Below are 13,952 nucleotides of genomic sequence, written 5' to 3' on the forward strand. Positions count from 1 at the left end.
TCATTTTAGTTACTATATAAAAGTCAAATACAAATTAGAAAAGGGTTAAAGGAAAACGAAACCTCTGTGGAACTTAACTACGCAGGGTTATTTTTAGCATGGAAAGAGGTTTACAAGTTGCTTGAAGATCTTTAAGAGACGACCTCGTCTTTCTGGGTCCCAATTTTAAACAGGCCTAAAGAAGGAAGGTTGGTGGGCAAGTTTCCTTGGGATGGGAAGCTCCGGCATGGCAGCCAGCCTCTCTCTCCCTCCTTGATCCCGCTTCACCGCTCTCCCCAGAGCCCTGTTCCTTCTCAACTGCACACTTGCTCTACCCACGGGGTCCGGAACACCAGCGTTCCACGTGATCGCGGTGCTAAAGGGCAAACTTGGGCGGACTGAAGGCCGGAGCGACCGGGAGAAGCTGCCCGAGCTCGCCACCAGCCGCAAAGACCGAGCTCGACAGAAACCCGGAAGACCTGGTGAGAGGAGGGTGTGGCCGAGCGCGGATTGGAGGGCCGGGGGGCGGGGTTTGCGCGGGTGGGGGTGGGGCTAGAGAGGAGGGTGTGGCCGAGCGCGGATTGGAGGGCCGGGGGGCGGGGTTTGCGCGGGTCGGGGTGGAGCTAGAGAGGTTGCGCCGGGCCGCGGCGCTCCGTCCCGCCCCGAGGGGCGGGGCTGGTGGGCGTGGCGACGTCGCGTGACGCCATAAGGGGCGGGACGCGGTTTAGTAGCTCCTGCTGGAGGGCGCAGCCGGGAGTCGCCGCTGGGGACGCGGGCTGCGCGGTTGCTGTGCTGCTGCTGCTGCTGCTGCTGCGTGGCCGTTTTGCAGTCACGGTCCCTTGCCCGGAGCCTGGGACCGAGGGGTCGCGCGCGCGAGTGCGTGCGTGTGTTGTGTGAGGGACACCGAGACTCGGGCAGGGCCGTCCCCGCTGCCTCTTAGACCCTTAGCAGCCGAGGCGGCCGTCCGCACGCACCCTCGTTGGCTCGCCGCCCACACGGTGTGCCGAGCGCGTCGTCTTTTTGATTTTGGAACTTGTGAGCGTCCTTTTTTTTTTTTTTCCCTCCTCTCCTCCAATTTTTTTTTTTTTTTTTCTTTTGGCTTGGTGCCTCCAGGGCTGGTTTCCCCGGCCCCTGAAATAACCGCGTCCTGACCCCGGTCGCCAGCCCCGCCCCAGGTTGCCCACCTCCCCCCAGGCTCTGCCCCTGGCCCCGGAGGGTGGGAAGCTTTGCCCAGCGGGTCTCCGCAGCGTAGCCGCACCTGCCTCAGTATGCTTGGGGTCAACGACCCTCCTCCTCTTTTTATAAAAGACATTAAGGCCGGACTGAAAAACTTAAATGTCGTCTTTATTGTCCTGGAGATAGGTAAGTGGGGTCCGCAGCCCGCCTTACACCCTCGAGCGCTCGGACCTCTTCCCCGCCCCGCGCCCCCACGTGCTCCCGGCCAACCTAGCCCGGACTCGGCTCCTAGCCCGGGACAGAAGCCAGGCATGTAGCGTGCCCTAGGAGGGTGAGACAGCTGCCCTGAAACGTGGACTCGTTATCTAACATATCCTCTCCCTCCCTCCCTTTGATTTTTAAATCTTCACAGGACGCGTGACCAAAACCAAAGACGGCCATGAAGTGAGGTCCTGCAAAGTAGCCGATAAAACGGGAAGCATCACTATTTCTGTGTGGGATGAGATTGGAGGGCTCATACAGACAGGGGATATTATTCGGTTGACCAGAGGGTAGGTGTGCATCAATTGGGGTAGGTGTGGGGTGAGCCGACTTAAGGGGTCCTGCCAAGTTTTGAGTTGCCTGGCTCTTCCTTGGGCTGCTTCAAGAGGCTCTGAGCTGTTTTGGTGGGCCGAATTGGCTGCAGCTCACCCTTTGCAGCTAAGAGTGTTTCAGGTAGGGTGTTCACTTCTCCCCTCCAATTTTAAAGGTTAGTTATATTTTTTAAAATAATGCATGGGAATCAGCGAGCCTTTTTAGTAGGCTGGTAAGACCCTAGTAGCTTTATAATCAGCCCATGCATTCGATATAATGCCTTTCACTACCTTTTTTAGTGCCTTAAACCCTGTCAGCACTGTTTGCCTCATCATTTAGGTGGTATGGACATAAACTGAGCAGCTAGGGAATTTTGCCCTTTCCTTTACCTTAGTTTTGGAAAGTGTCTCCTGTGTTTCAGGTTGTTTTTGAACTTTTAAGATGCCCGGGAGAATGAGCTTGAACCTCTGACCTTCCTGCCTCCACTTCCCAGGTGGTGAGATTACAAGCATGTTCCCAAACGTCCTGAGGGTGAGCCAGAGGCCTCCCACATGCTGGGCAAGCATTCAGCCCTCTGAGGCCCAGCTTGACTGTAACATTTTTCTGTGGTCACGTTTGTACTCAGAAAAGATGAAGACAGTGTTTCAGATACCCATTCATTCTTGAAAATGATTTCTTCTGTAAGATCAGTGTTTCCCAAACCCCCAAATACACAGAAAGTGGCAGAAAGGGCATCTGATACTTGGAGAACAGTTGGCAAACTGTTGGCCATAGAGATGGAGTACTGTTTTTCATCAACTTTTGAAATTTTTACCAAATGTCTTAATCTTAAGAAAAGGCCAGGGAAGAATCTTAGAAATGTGGAAGCTTATGTGATTAGGAGAATTGTAATAATTTTATTGGTAACTACCAGAAAAATAGTTGGCAATTGATGTTGGCTAAGACTCTTGGAGAAGTAAAGTATTTAGTCCTCTGGACAGGAGTTCTTTGATACTGTCGTACAGGCCTTACAACATTTTCAGGAAATGAGGTAAAGTATCATCAAAGCAGGAAGTGAGAGTCAGGAGTTAGACATCTTATTCTCAAACACTGAGTCATATTGCAACACTAAATTACATCTTAACTTCTGCAAAAGAGAATTCCTCCTTTGGAGGCTATGGTGAGGACTCTAACAATAATAATAATAATAATAATAATAATAATAATAATAGTAATAATAAATACATATTATAAGCCATGAAGTTACCTTGGTAGTTGTACAAGGAAACATTGAAAAACCAGACTTTGGTCTGATTTTTGCTAAGCTGACTAATTTATATTTTCCTTAGATTTAATGATGTCATGCATATTTAAAATGGTTCAGAGTAAACAATTGGTTCTATTATGTTGATACAAAAAGTTGTAAAATTTGGGAGGGCCAGCAAGGCAAGAGGAAAATTAGTGATCTTTTTGATAAAGTTGGGCTGAACTTTGAGGAGCTTGGAATGTGTCTGCAGAAGCAGTAGTAAAAGTTGTATCTTCCATGACCATGTCAGTGAGTGTGAAAGAAAATACTAGTGTGGTAAATTGTTATCCCTGTGGCTGGAAGGCAGTACAAATGCTGAATTTCTGGTATCAGAAGCTCCTCCTTAGAATGTACTGTAACTCTTCTCTTTTCCTGGGTGTTTCCCTCCCTCCTGTCCTCGTTAACTAAGCTGCACATAGGTGGGTCTTCAGAGCACAAAAATTGTGTGCTTTCCTCTAAATGTAGAAAATTTTACAGATGTTCCTTCTGTTGAAATTAGGTGTCTGTGTTTTAAAATAATTTTAATTGTCGCTCAACAGTTCACTGAGAAGGTATAACATTTTTTCTAAAAAGTTTGGAGAGCTTTAACCAATGAAACCAATTCTTCGCTGACAGAAAAGCAGCGCCCCCTGTGTTAACTACTGATACTTTTTAGGAACAGCAGTGCATGCTGTACCAGAACCCCACTCCTCTCCACTCGAGTCTCCTCCTTGAGGCTGCCCTCAAATTTGAGTTTTTCCTGTTTCAGTCTTCTCTGTGCTGGGATTCAAAATGTGTGTCACCGTGCCTGGTCAAGTATTCTCAAGTCAGGCATAGGAGCCCATGCCTGACGTTCCAGTTCCTCCTGAGGCTGAGACAGGAAGATGGCAAGGTTGAGGGCTAGTTGGCTATTGAGCAAGTTCAAGACCAGCCTGGGCAGCTTCCAGAGATGCCTAAATATAAGGCTTAGAAACAAGATCCAGTAACAGCTTAGTGGCTGAGTGCTTGCCAAGTGCTAGGAAGGCCTGCCTTCAGTTTCTAGCAGTGCTCAAATTTTCCCTAGGGTTGTATTTAGATGATTATGTCATAATGAGGCGGTAGAATTTTCTTTGTGTGATTTCTTAGTAGAGTTACATGGGCTATACTTGACATGGTGGGTAAATGGGTTGACAGTTCTGCCTAATATAGAAATACACTGAAATTTTAATAGAGCTATATTCATTCTTCTGAAAACCTGATTTATTTTCCTTCTAGGTATGCGTCAATGTGGAAAGGATGCCTGACACTTTATACTGGAAGAGGTGGTGAACTTCAAAAAATTGGGGAGTAAGTATTAAGATATATTTTGTATGATTAAGTTTCAAATAATGTCTGTAGGGTAAACGATAAGTATAAACTGTAAACCTCTTACTTAGCCTTTGGAAACTTGGTTTCATGCTGTAGGTAGGTAACTGGTTTCAACAATGTCAGTACTCAGAGCTGCGTTGAGCAGCCCCAGTGGGGCCCTTTTGAGTCAGTGTTTTGAAACGTCTTTGAGTCAGGATTACAGGGTCTGGCTAGATGGTCATGTATGCAGAAATGCTACAGTAACGGAGTTCAGCTAGGTGAGGAACCACAGGAAGTTACTCATTTTACTCATGGCTCTTTATTCTTTGTCAGGGTCAGGTTAAGATTTTCCCAAACTGGATCTAGTTTCTTTTCAGAGTTGAAGAGCTAAGAAAATGCTTACGTATGAGCAGGCACCAAGTGTGTTGTCAGTTACCAGAAGCCCTGGGAGGAAGTGGTGGCTTGCTAGCCAGTTACCTGTCTTAGTCACCTCGAATTTATTCTCTACCTTTGATTGTCTGTGCAGATTCGTAGTGATCAAAAGAGGATCCGACGAGAATCAAATAGTTGGGTGTTAATACAGGATGTAGTTATTTAGGAGATTTTTATTACAAGTGAATTAGCATGCTAGAGTTAAGGTAATTCTTTGACACCTAAGGTTTTCATTCTTGTAGGTATAAGGAGGTTATACAAAAAAATCATTTAACTTGTCCTTTACTTTCAGATTTTGTATGGTGTATTCAGAAGTGCCAAATTTCAGTGAGCCAAACCCAGATTATAGAGGGCAGCAGAGCAAAGGGGTAATTAATCCAAACACATGGCATATTTTTATGATTGGGTTAAGTGGACTCTTTACTGTGATTCTGTCAGTAGGCCAAACCTCTGATGTCCAAAGGGTAATGAAAAGAACCGTAAGACGACCTTGAGGACCGGGGATATAGTGCACCTGACAGGCTGCTTGCCTAGAATGCATGAAGTCCTGGGCTCACTCCCAGGACTTCTAAGTAAGTCTGACATGGTGGTGCATGCCTGAAGTCCTGTTTCTCAGGAGGTTCAGATGGGAGGAAAGGAGTTCAAAACCATCCTTGGCTACATAGCGAGTATGAGGCCAACATGGGGTATATGAGACCCTGTCTCAAAATAAAAAATCTTTAAAGTAACCTTTATTACATAGGTTCTGTGAGTCTGTATATACTTTGTGATAATAGATATATGTGCTGTTTAGTATTTTGCAGAGTAGAGGTACTATCAGGGTGTAATAAAAGCTATTAATATTAAGAGGCTTGGGGAAGATTTCTGAATGCTTTAACATTGAATGGACTTAAACAAATCATTAAATATTGATAAATCATTTTTTAAAGCCTTAAAATTTAAAAATTATTTTATACGTGAGTTACTTCTGTCTTCATTAGTCTAACTTAAAACTTCTTTCAGGTACATAATGAGAAGGATAAAGTGAACGCCAGTACATATGGGCCAGTGGGTAAGACTTTTTCCATATCTGCCCTGACATGCAAACATTATGAGAAGGATGAAAAATGAAGGAAAACAATCTCTTTAGGTATAATTTAGTGTTAAATGGGAACTCCAGTAGACAAGGATTAATTTGAAGACTCAAATGATTTTGTAGAACTTGGAGATACTTGTCTAGGCCAATGTATCGAGCACATTCTGTATTTAAACACTGGGGCCCATTATGCCGAACACTGATTAGTAAGAAGACTAATTTTAGTAACTCTGACGAGATCTTTCATTTTTTAATTTTTGCAAATGTGTATGATGTGGTGGTTATAATATATGCAGAATTAGTGGCTGTTTGGGCGTGCTGGAACCTGTCCAGACTAATGATGCTGTAGAGAAGCAGTCAGTGACCACTTGAACATTCCACATGTTCTTTGCTGTGTTTTAAAAGAGTAGCCTGTCTTCTTAGACCTCGCCAGTGATCCTTGGAGACCTAATAAAAGTTTTTTGTCTTTAAGTAACTGAGGATATGTCTTTGAGATGCATCTTTCTGTGGTGGTTAGGATAGCCAAAGACTTGTAACCAGCTCACACTGGAAAATCTGTATGCCAGTAGTTTGAGTGCATCAAAACATTAATTGTATTCTAGTCGAACACCAGGACTCAAACATCTCTCTGCACCCTCCTTTCTTTACAGTATAGGCAATTAAGGTTTTTTTTATTACTCTTTCTAATTTTATTGCACAAGTTAGATTTTCTTCTTTCTATTCATTCAGTACCAAGGTGATGTATTTGGTAATAATACTGTTGCAGAGCCCCAGAGCCCACATCTTTTTTCATTATAGAAAAAGGTGCTTGTTTTCATTATAGAAAAGTGCTTGTTTTCCATAATATTTATAAGCCTTTACAGTGTGGTTGGAGCTTTAAATGATTGTTTCTGTAGCATAATATAGACCACTTCTGAAAATGGTGATAATTTTTCTGTATTCTTACCTTAGGAAACGGAGTTCAGACTGGCCCAGAGTCAAGGGGATATCACCTTCCATATAGTGGTAGAAGCAATGTCCGCGAACCCATCAATCCACAGCTACCGGGAGCTCATTGTGGTCAGACAGTCATGACCGCAATAAGTAATGCCAGGGATCCGAGGAGAGCCTTTAAAAGATGACCTAAGCCAAAGAGACACGGGTCTTCCTTAAACTCCGTGCCCTACTTGAACACTCTGCACTTTTATTTATCGTTAACTGTGAAAAGTTTGTCTCTTACGGGTTTCCTTTTGCATTGTTGGTTTGTTAAGAAGAATGGTTGGTTTTGATTGCAAAAGTTAAGCTGCTCAGTTACATCCTATTGAAGAATAGGAACTCTGAAAGCAGGAACATTTATTTTTAGAGCAAGAACTTACTGGGTATCACTTGAAAACCTGTCCCTGTTTCAAGGGTGAGTGACTTAAGACACCAGCTTTATGGCCCCTGGATCTTCTGCGTACTCTGTGATGTTTGCCATAACGTTTCTTGGGAAATGTTCTTTTGTCTTAACTGGGATGTTGCCACTTGAAGTGATAGCCCCCGAGCCCGAAGCCTGGCCAGTGTGACGTACTTGGAGTGCCTGCTCCTGGGATGACTGACTTCCTACACTGCCATTCATTCAGGTTGTCCAAGGACGAAATCGTCCTAAATTCTTGTTTGTTTACCAGAAAACCAGATTCCTTATCAGAATTATGGAACAAAATGTGTAATATAACAAGTCATTTTTAGGTGAAAACTGTTGAATATAATGCTCTTAACATCTGTTAAAAACATTGAAGAAAATTTTACAGTGGAGTCCTTGAATGTTTTATTTTTGAAACAACCATGTTAAATATTAGTGTAATTGGAGGGAGTTGCAACACCGCAGTGGACAGTGATCTCATAGTACTAATTGTAGTAATTTTGAGACTCGGTCTTACTCTGTAGCCCTGGCTGGGCTGGAACTTGTCATGTAGACCAGAGGGGTCTCTGAACTCTGATCTTCCTGCGGCTGTCTCTTTCTCCTTGATGCTTGGGTTAAAGTTGTGCACTGCCATACCAGGCTGATCAGATTATTAAAAAAAACAAACCAAAAACCAAAACCAAAAACTTGTGGTAGATAAATATTGTAGCAAATGCAATTCAGATTGAATTTTTGTAGCCATGTGACTACCTGTTACAGGTCGTCAGATAGAAGGAAAAAGGCTGGGGTAGGTACTGCCTTTCTTCTGGAGGAGTGTGTGTGTGTGTGTGTGTGTGTGTGTGTGTGTGTGTGTGTGTGTTTCTGAGCACATCATATAGCCTTATTAGCAAAAGAGAAATGGCGGCAGAAGTATATACCTCAGTTAGAAGTGGGAGGGTGGGTTTGTGTGTCCTGGTACTTATGTTTACTGTGGGGTGGGTAATTGGTAGATATTGTCTCCTTAAATGTTACCTCCTGAGTAAATACCTTGCTCTGCTGACGGCACAGCCACCAACTCTGCTCTTTCCCTAAGCATGGAGAGTCCAGTCGAGTCCACTGAAGCTGAGTCAGCTTCAGCCTGGCTGCTCCCCAGTCTGGTCCTGCCATTTCTCCTCACCTCACACTGTACAATAAGTAAGTTTCTATTCAAATTCTGTAGCATTGGGATCTAATCTGTGCCAGAGTTTGTTCTGATTCCGTTTAACAGATTTTCAGTTTGCACTGTATTAGGCTCTGTGTGGAGATTATTACAACATTTGAGAGACTGCAGGGAATTTACTTATGGTTTATAAGTGTAGTGCTTCGATATTATAGATAATTGGTCATTTGTTCATACATTAATAATTATAGCTAATTTGGTTTTGTAATTTATGATTTTTTTTTGTTTGCATTACTGAAAGCTTCAAAGAACGTTACCTAAGAGTTAAATAACTTGTGTTTTGTGATGACAGATATTTTAAATAAAAATAAATGACAAACTAATGTTGAAATTTTAAGAGGTAGGAAAACAGTACTTTTATTTGTGGGAGATACGGTGTTTAAAGGTAATTTCTAAAGAAAGGATTTGAACTTTGGCAGATTTAAGTATGGTAAGGTGTGGGTCACTGGGCTTCCATTTTCTACTCACCCGTGATGCTAGGGAGGTCATGATTAGGAAAAGGAGCAGTGGTACTCCTTTGAGGAGTTAGGACTTCGACATAGGGAATGGCAAAAAGTTCTGATAAATGATCAGTCAAGTCTTGTGGTATGGTCAAAATGTTAATAGAGGAAATGCTCAGTGTGGAAGTATCAATGTGCTTTAAGGTACTGTGATTAAGTAGAACATGGTCTAAGATTTTACTTATGACTGGAGTTTATCTCAGGAATTTAACATGTTTTGTGGTTTGATTTATTAACAAGTTTCTTTTTTCTTAAGGAATACTTGCAAAACCAAAGCAAAGTGCCATCCAAACAGTAATGACTAATTGCCTTCCCAGTCTGCTTGGATATCACTCATCAAGACGTTACGGAAGAAAGCGTCAACCTTCCTCCTCTCTGTCTTCAGCTGTCAACATTGACACAAATTTCAGCAAAAACCATGTAGTGTAGAAATGCATTTCTAGGTTTGGGTCCCCATTATTGTTTCTGGGAAGAGTTCTGGAGTGGAGCAACAACGTATGACCAGGCCAGCTTGTTCCTTTTGTCTGGCCAGATGTTTGGGGAATTGCCACAGGATAGAAAGAGGAAGTCCAAGTGGCCAAAGCCTGAAGTTTGCCTTCATAGAAGCATTTAAACACCCAGGTTTTCCTATACTGTGTTTGACTTTCCTCCATAGTCTTAGTAACTTGGTGTTAAAACGTGAAGAGTGATTAGTTTTAAAGCATAGTTTGAAGGTTAACTAGCCCTTTATATTTTTAAATATATACAGAGATTATATGTTGAGGTTATGTTCAGAATAGTCTAGTGCAGTCCTCCAAAGGAGCACCACAGTTGCTAGTATCCATTTGCAGAGGGATCTGACCTGTCAGTACAGTTGCTGAAATGCTTCCCTTCTTGGGTATCATTACCATAATGGCTGTTTGCTTGAAGCCATTTTAGGCTGTGTGTGACTCGACTCCAATGATGACTGAGAGGCATTGGAAGCAACAGAACACGTTCCCAAACAGACGTGTGGCAAGCTCTAATCCCCCCCCCCATCTCCCTCACCTTGTTATTTGTTTAATGCCCAGTTTTTACCTTCCTGTCTCTCACCTGCTGAAAGTCTGATCATTTTTAGTAGACAAGGTCCATATGGTTCCAATCATTTTCTAGTACAGGGATGGGATGAGGAGGTTTGGGGCAGAGAGATTGGCTAGTGAGATCCTTGGTGCTGAGGCTCTAGACATTTGATTTTAAGTGGGAGTGATTAACAGCCCCACAGTTCACAAAGTAGTTTTAATGATTAACACTCAAGCATGCTTCTGACATCGAATTGTGACCTTTGAAAGTAGCATCATCTCTGACGTAAGACACCCCAAGGGAGAAGCTAGAAAATTGTTTGCTAGGTATATTGAAGGGCTTTAGATGCATCCAAGTTTTGCTTTATTGGAATTATGCTAGAAGGCTATAGCCACATTATTCTGGGTTTCTGAATGAACAAAGACCACAGACTCAAAATCAAGTCCATTAAGTTACTAATAAGCATTTTTCCACACTAACATTAGACCTGAAAATACTGCCAAGAAATTTTTCTTTCGTTATGAGGTGTTCGGTGTAATAACATTTAACATTTCAACTAGTAGGTGTTTAAGCCATTTGAAGAGTCAAGATCTATAATCCAAAGTGTTATGGTGTTCCCTGAGCATTGAGAGTGAAGCCACAGTTCATTGCTGACCTATAGTTAGATCTGCAGACGTATTGACACACAGGAGGACTATTGCATGCTTTAAAGAGCCTGTGCTTACTATTTCCAGCTAAAATTAAAGATCATTGTATTCAAAATTTCCATTTGGATTCAAGCCAGGCTAGCTTTCTTGTTCACAGACTTGACTATGGAGTAACTTTGAATCCATGTTCAGCAAAAGTCTAGTTTTCTATAGCATACTTGAAGCTTTTCAGAAAGAAGTATGGATTGCCTCTCTGATCTGGAAGGAAGCTTAGGCCAGAAAGACCTGCCTCAAAAACTTGGGAGATCTCTTGTCCTTACCATCTCCCTTTCACAGTGAGATAGCTCAATTTTGGAATTGTGTATGTTTTCTTAGTTCCTTTTCTGGAAATCTAGAACACAGAAATTGTATTAAACAGGGACAATGTATTTAGAAGGGTGTTTGTCAAGAGCACAGAGTTACTGGCTGAAGCAAGTGTTTCTGAATAGAGATAATTAGGTTCAAGTAGAATCAAATTCCACTAGAGTAGAGATTAGATCTCTGCTGAGAAGAGGTCTTGCTGGGGCCCAGGCTGGCCTAGAGCTGGCCAACCTAAGAGCAGAATTCTACAAGAGGAGCAGCGTGGGCTCGCTGATCTATATATCCAGTTAAAACCAGCTTTTCCACCCGATCATTAGGTTAAAACTTGAAAGTACGTTTTGGATTTAGCTCAAGAAATGGATGTGGCATCTCGTACATGGAAAAAAAGTTTCAAGTAGTCCTGGAGGCAGGGACCTCACTGAGAACGCACAGGGCACACTGTCACCACCTTGAGATCTCAATTCCATCTCAAGCACAATTCCCATGGGAGTCTGAAATGTTCAGCCCTAAGGAAGATTTCTGACCAGCCGGGATACTTGAACAAAAATTGTCAGCGTGAGAGCCACCTACTGGTAATTACTGTGCAGTTAGTTCCTGTGGACAAATCTGCTTTAGCTTAAGGTGGAGAAGAGGGTCCATTATACCGTAGGATGATGACTTTTATCTGATTTATGAAGGAAATACATGATATTGAGGGGTGATCATAGTAAAACAGGCAATGGAAAAATTCCCTTATTTAAGCATGTAAAATACATCAAATATTGAACTGCCCCCAAAGATACAGACGATACAAGACTGCTAAGGCTGTTTTTCAAGATTTTTATGATTGTATTTTGCCTGCATGTTTAGGTGTGCACCATATCTGTGCCTATTGCCTGTGGAGGATAGACGAGGGCATCAGAACTGGAGTTGGAGATGGTTGTGAGCTGCCATGTGGGTGCTGAGAACTGAGCTCAAAGCAGCAAGTGCCTTTAACCACTTAGCCTCCTCCCTGGCCTGCTCCAGCAAGTCAGACTCGCATCTGTCAGGACTAGTGAAAACCGTTGCAGAAGCCGGGTTTGGGTAGAACGAAATAGGGCATGACGTTGCTCCTAGCAACTGTTCTGTTAACCAGGGCTGCTTTATGCCAAAATGACTGGCGCCATTCTTGCAGTTTATATGAACTTTGCATATCAAAACAGAAGTCAGAATGTCAAGGAAAAACATGGTTTGGGGCTGAAGAGATCTTGATTTGAGTCCTGTATCTGCTATTAACTACATGACATGATGTTGGGGCTGTCTAGCCAGCCCAACTTGAGGAATCCAAGACAGTGTGTACAAAGCATCTCCATATCCAAGACTCAACAAATATTAAGCCCTTCATGGCCATTGGATGTAAGGCAAATGCTATCATTCCTGCATACCATTTGGGAAGAATTCGGAAAAATTGAGCTGAATATTAAATGTATATGAATTAAAAAATTGGAGTGGGTCCCATGCAGCCCAGACTGTCCTGGAGCCCTTGCTCTTCCTGCCTGCACCTCCCAAGTATGAACCACACTTCCCAACTCCAATTAAAACCTTCAGTTCCAAGTTTTTGCACATTCCCCTGGTGTAGAAAGGCACGTTTCTGCTCTGCTGTGACAGCACATAGGGTTGGTTCCATCATAAAGATCTGACCCACTTGTCAAATGGACCAAGCTTCATTCTCCTTTGCCCAAGAGGGTCCTGGACCTGCCTAGGAAAGTGTAGAGGAGGGACTTCTTGTGGCTGAATGTTTGGCTAGAGGACTATCAGTGGCTTAGGGGTAAGCACCAGAAACACTAGAAGGCATTCCCGCCCACCTAAATGTTGTGATTGCTGTGCATTTGCACAGTCATTTATGATAACGAGTGTTGAATTTTATACACACCTGTATCACCACCTAAATTTTGTATTGGGATTTAACTTTCTCCATTTATCCATCACAGTCATTCCATCTGGATCCATTTCAAACTATATTTTTCTTGCTATTCCAACATGAGTATTCTTTGGAATTTTCAAAGTTTAGTGTAACATTTATATACAATGAAATGCACCTATTCTAGTTGAACTTAATGGTTTTTTTAAGAAGTGCCTTACCATGCTCCAAAACCCCATCAAAATTCAGAACATTGTCACCCCTCTAGAAATTTCTCTGTCCTGCTTCTCAACGCCCTATGAAACTAAATGTTCCCTACTAGCCACCAGTCAAGTTAGAATTTTTTTTTTTCAGTGTAAAGGGATTTATAGTTTTAGATTCCTACCTGGCAGCCCAATCCCTTGGGGCAGACAGTGATGAGCTGGAGACTAAGCTAGAGGATCTGCTTAGGACTGATGAAAGCATGGGGTGGGGGCACACCACTCTTCTGGCTGCTGGAGCTCTCAGCTAGGACCCTGTGGTAGGACAGGGAACCAAGTCTGGGATAGAGCAGAGAGCAGAGCATTGCCTAGAAACTTCAGTGTTTTCAGGACAGGTGTTCAGCTCGATTCCCACACTTTTTTTTTTTTTTTTTTAAATAAGCCAACTCTAAATACCCTCTGCTGTTTTGAGTTTTCATAGTATTCATTGATAGGTTGTAGTTAGTTGGCATGCTTAGCAAAGTTTGCCCTCTGTGTGTGTGCTCACAACATACAGCACAGTTTCACTTCCAATAGAACTGTTTCTGCATTAATCACATTTCCATATGCATACATTATTATCACTTGGGGATTAAGGATTCTTCCCTTTAATATAGACTAATTTATTGAGCACTGACAGTATGCCGAGTCCTATGCTGGCACATTCCCTACGTTATGCTGCCTTATAAGATGACCCTATGATGGAGATGTTCTTATTAAAAGGATTGAGTAATTTGCCTGAGATCACATGAGGAAGTGACAAAATGCCACACACAAAATCCTGTAATTTAACTGCTGAATGATAGTGGTGCATTGAGGCTCTTGCTGGCACACAGGATGGGGCTTCCAAGGAGACAGCACTATGGTTAACAAAAAACTATAGGC

At 42.8% G+C, this 13,952-nt stretch overlaps 1 protein-coding gene across 1 annotated transcript; it reads left to right on the forward strand.

Annotated features, from left to right (window-relative positions):
* The first annotated feature begins 1,065 nt into the window (after positions 1-1,065).
* On the forward strand, positions 1,066-8,741 carry Nabp1 (nucleic acid binding protein 1). Its single transcript, XM_036173727.1, has 6 exons — positions 1,066-1,341; positions 1,568-1,706; positions 4,247-4,318; positions 5,043-5,118; positions 5,753-5,801; positions 6,777-8,741. Exons 1-6 carry the CDS (start codon positions 1,248-1,250, stop codon positions 6,944-6,946), a joined length of 600 nt encoding a protein of 199 aa, XP_036029620.1. The 5' UTR covers positions 1,066-1,247; the 3' UTR covers positions 6,947-8,741.
* Positions 8,742-13,952: the final 5,211 nt, after the last annotated feature.

This window comes from Onychomys torridus, chromosome 23 (genome assembly GCF_903995425.1).
Source record: "Onychomys torridus chromosome 23, mOncTor1.1, whole genome shotgun sequence".
Lineage (NCBI taxonomy): Eukaryota > Metazoa > Chordata > Mammalia > Rodentia > Cricetidae > Onychomys > Onychomys torridus.

What these genes read in the sequence shown, in the direction of transcription:
- Nabp1 (XM_036173727.1), top strand. Translation starts at nt 1,248, where the DNA reads ATGCTTGGGGTCAACGACCCTCCTCCTCTTTTTATAAAAGACATTAAG. An exon ending in ATTATTCGGTTGACCAGAGG is followed by an intron (nt 1,707 to 4,246) that starts GTAGGTGTGCAT and finishes TTTTCCTTCTAG; the next exon opens with GTATGCGTCAATGTGGAAAG. An exon ending in GAACTTCAAAAAATTGGGGA is followed by an intron (nt 4,319 to 5,042) that starts GTAAGTATTAAG and finishes CTTTACTTTCAG; the next exon opens with ATTTTGTATGGTGTATTCAG.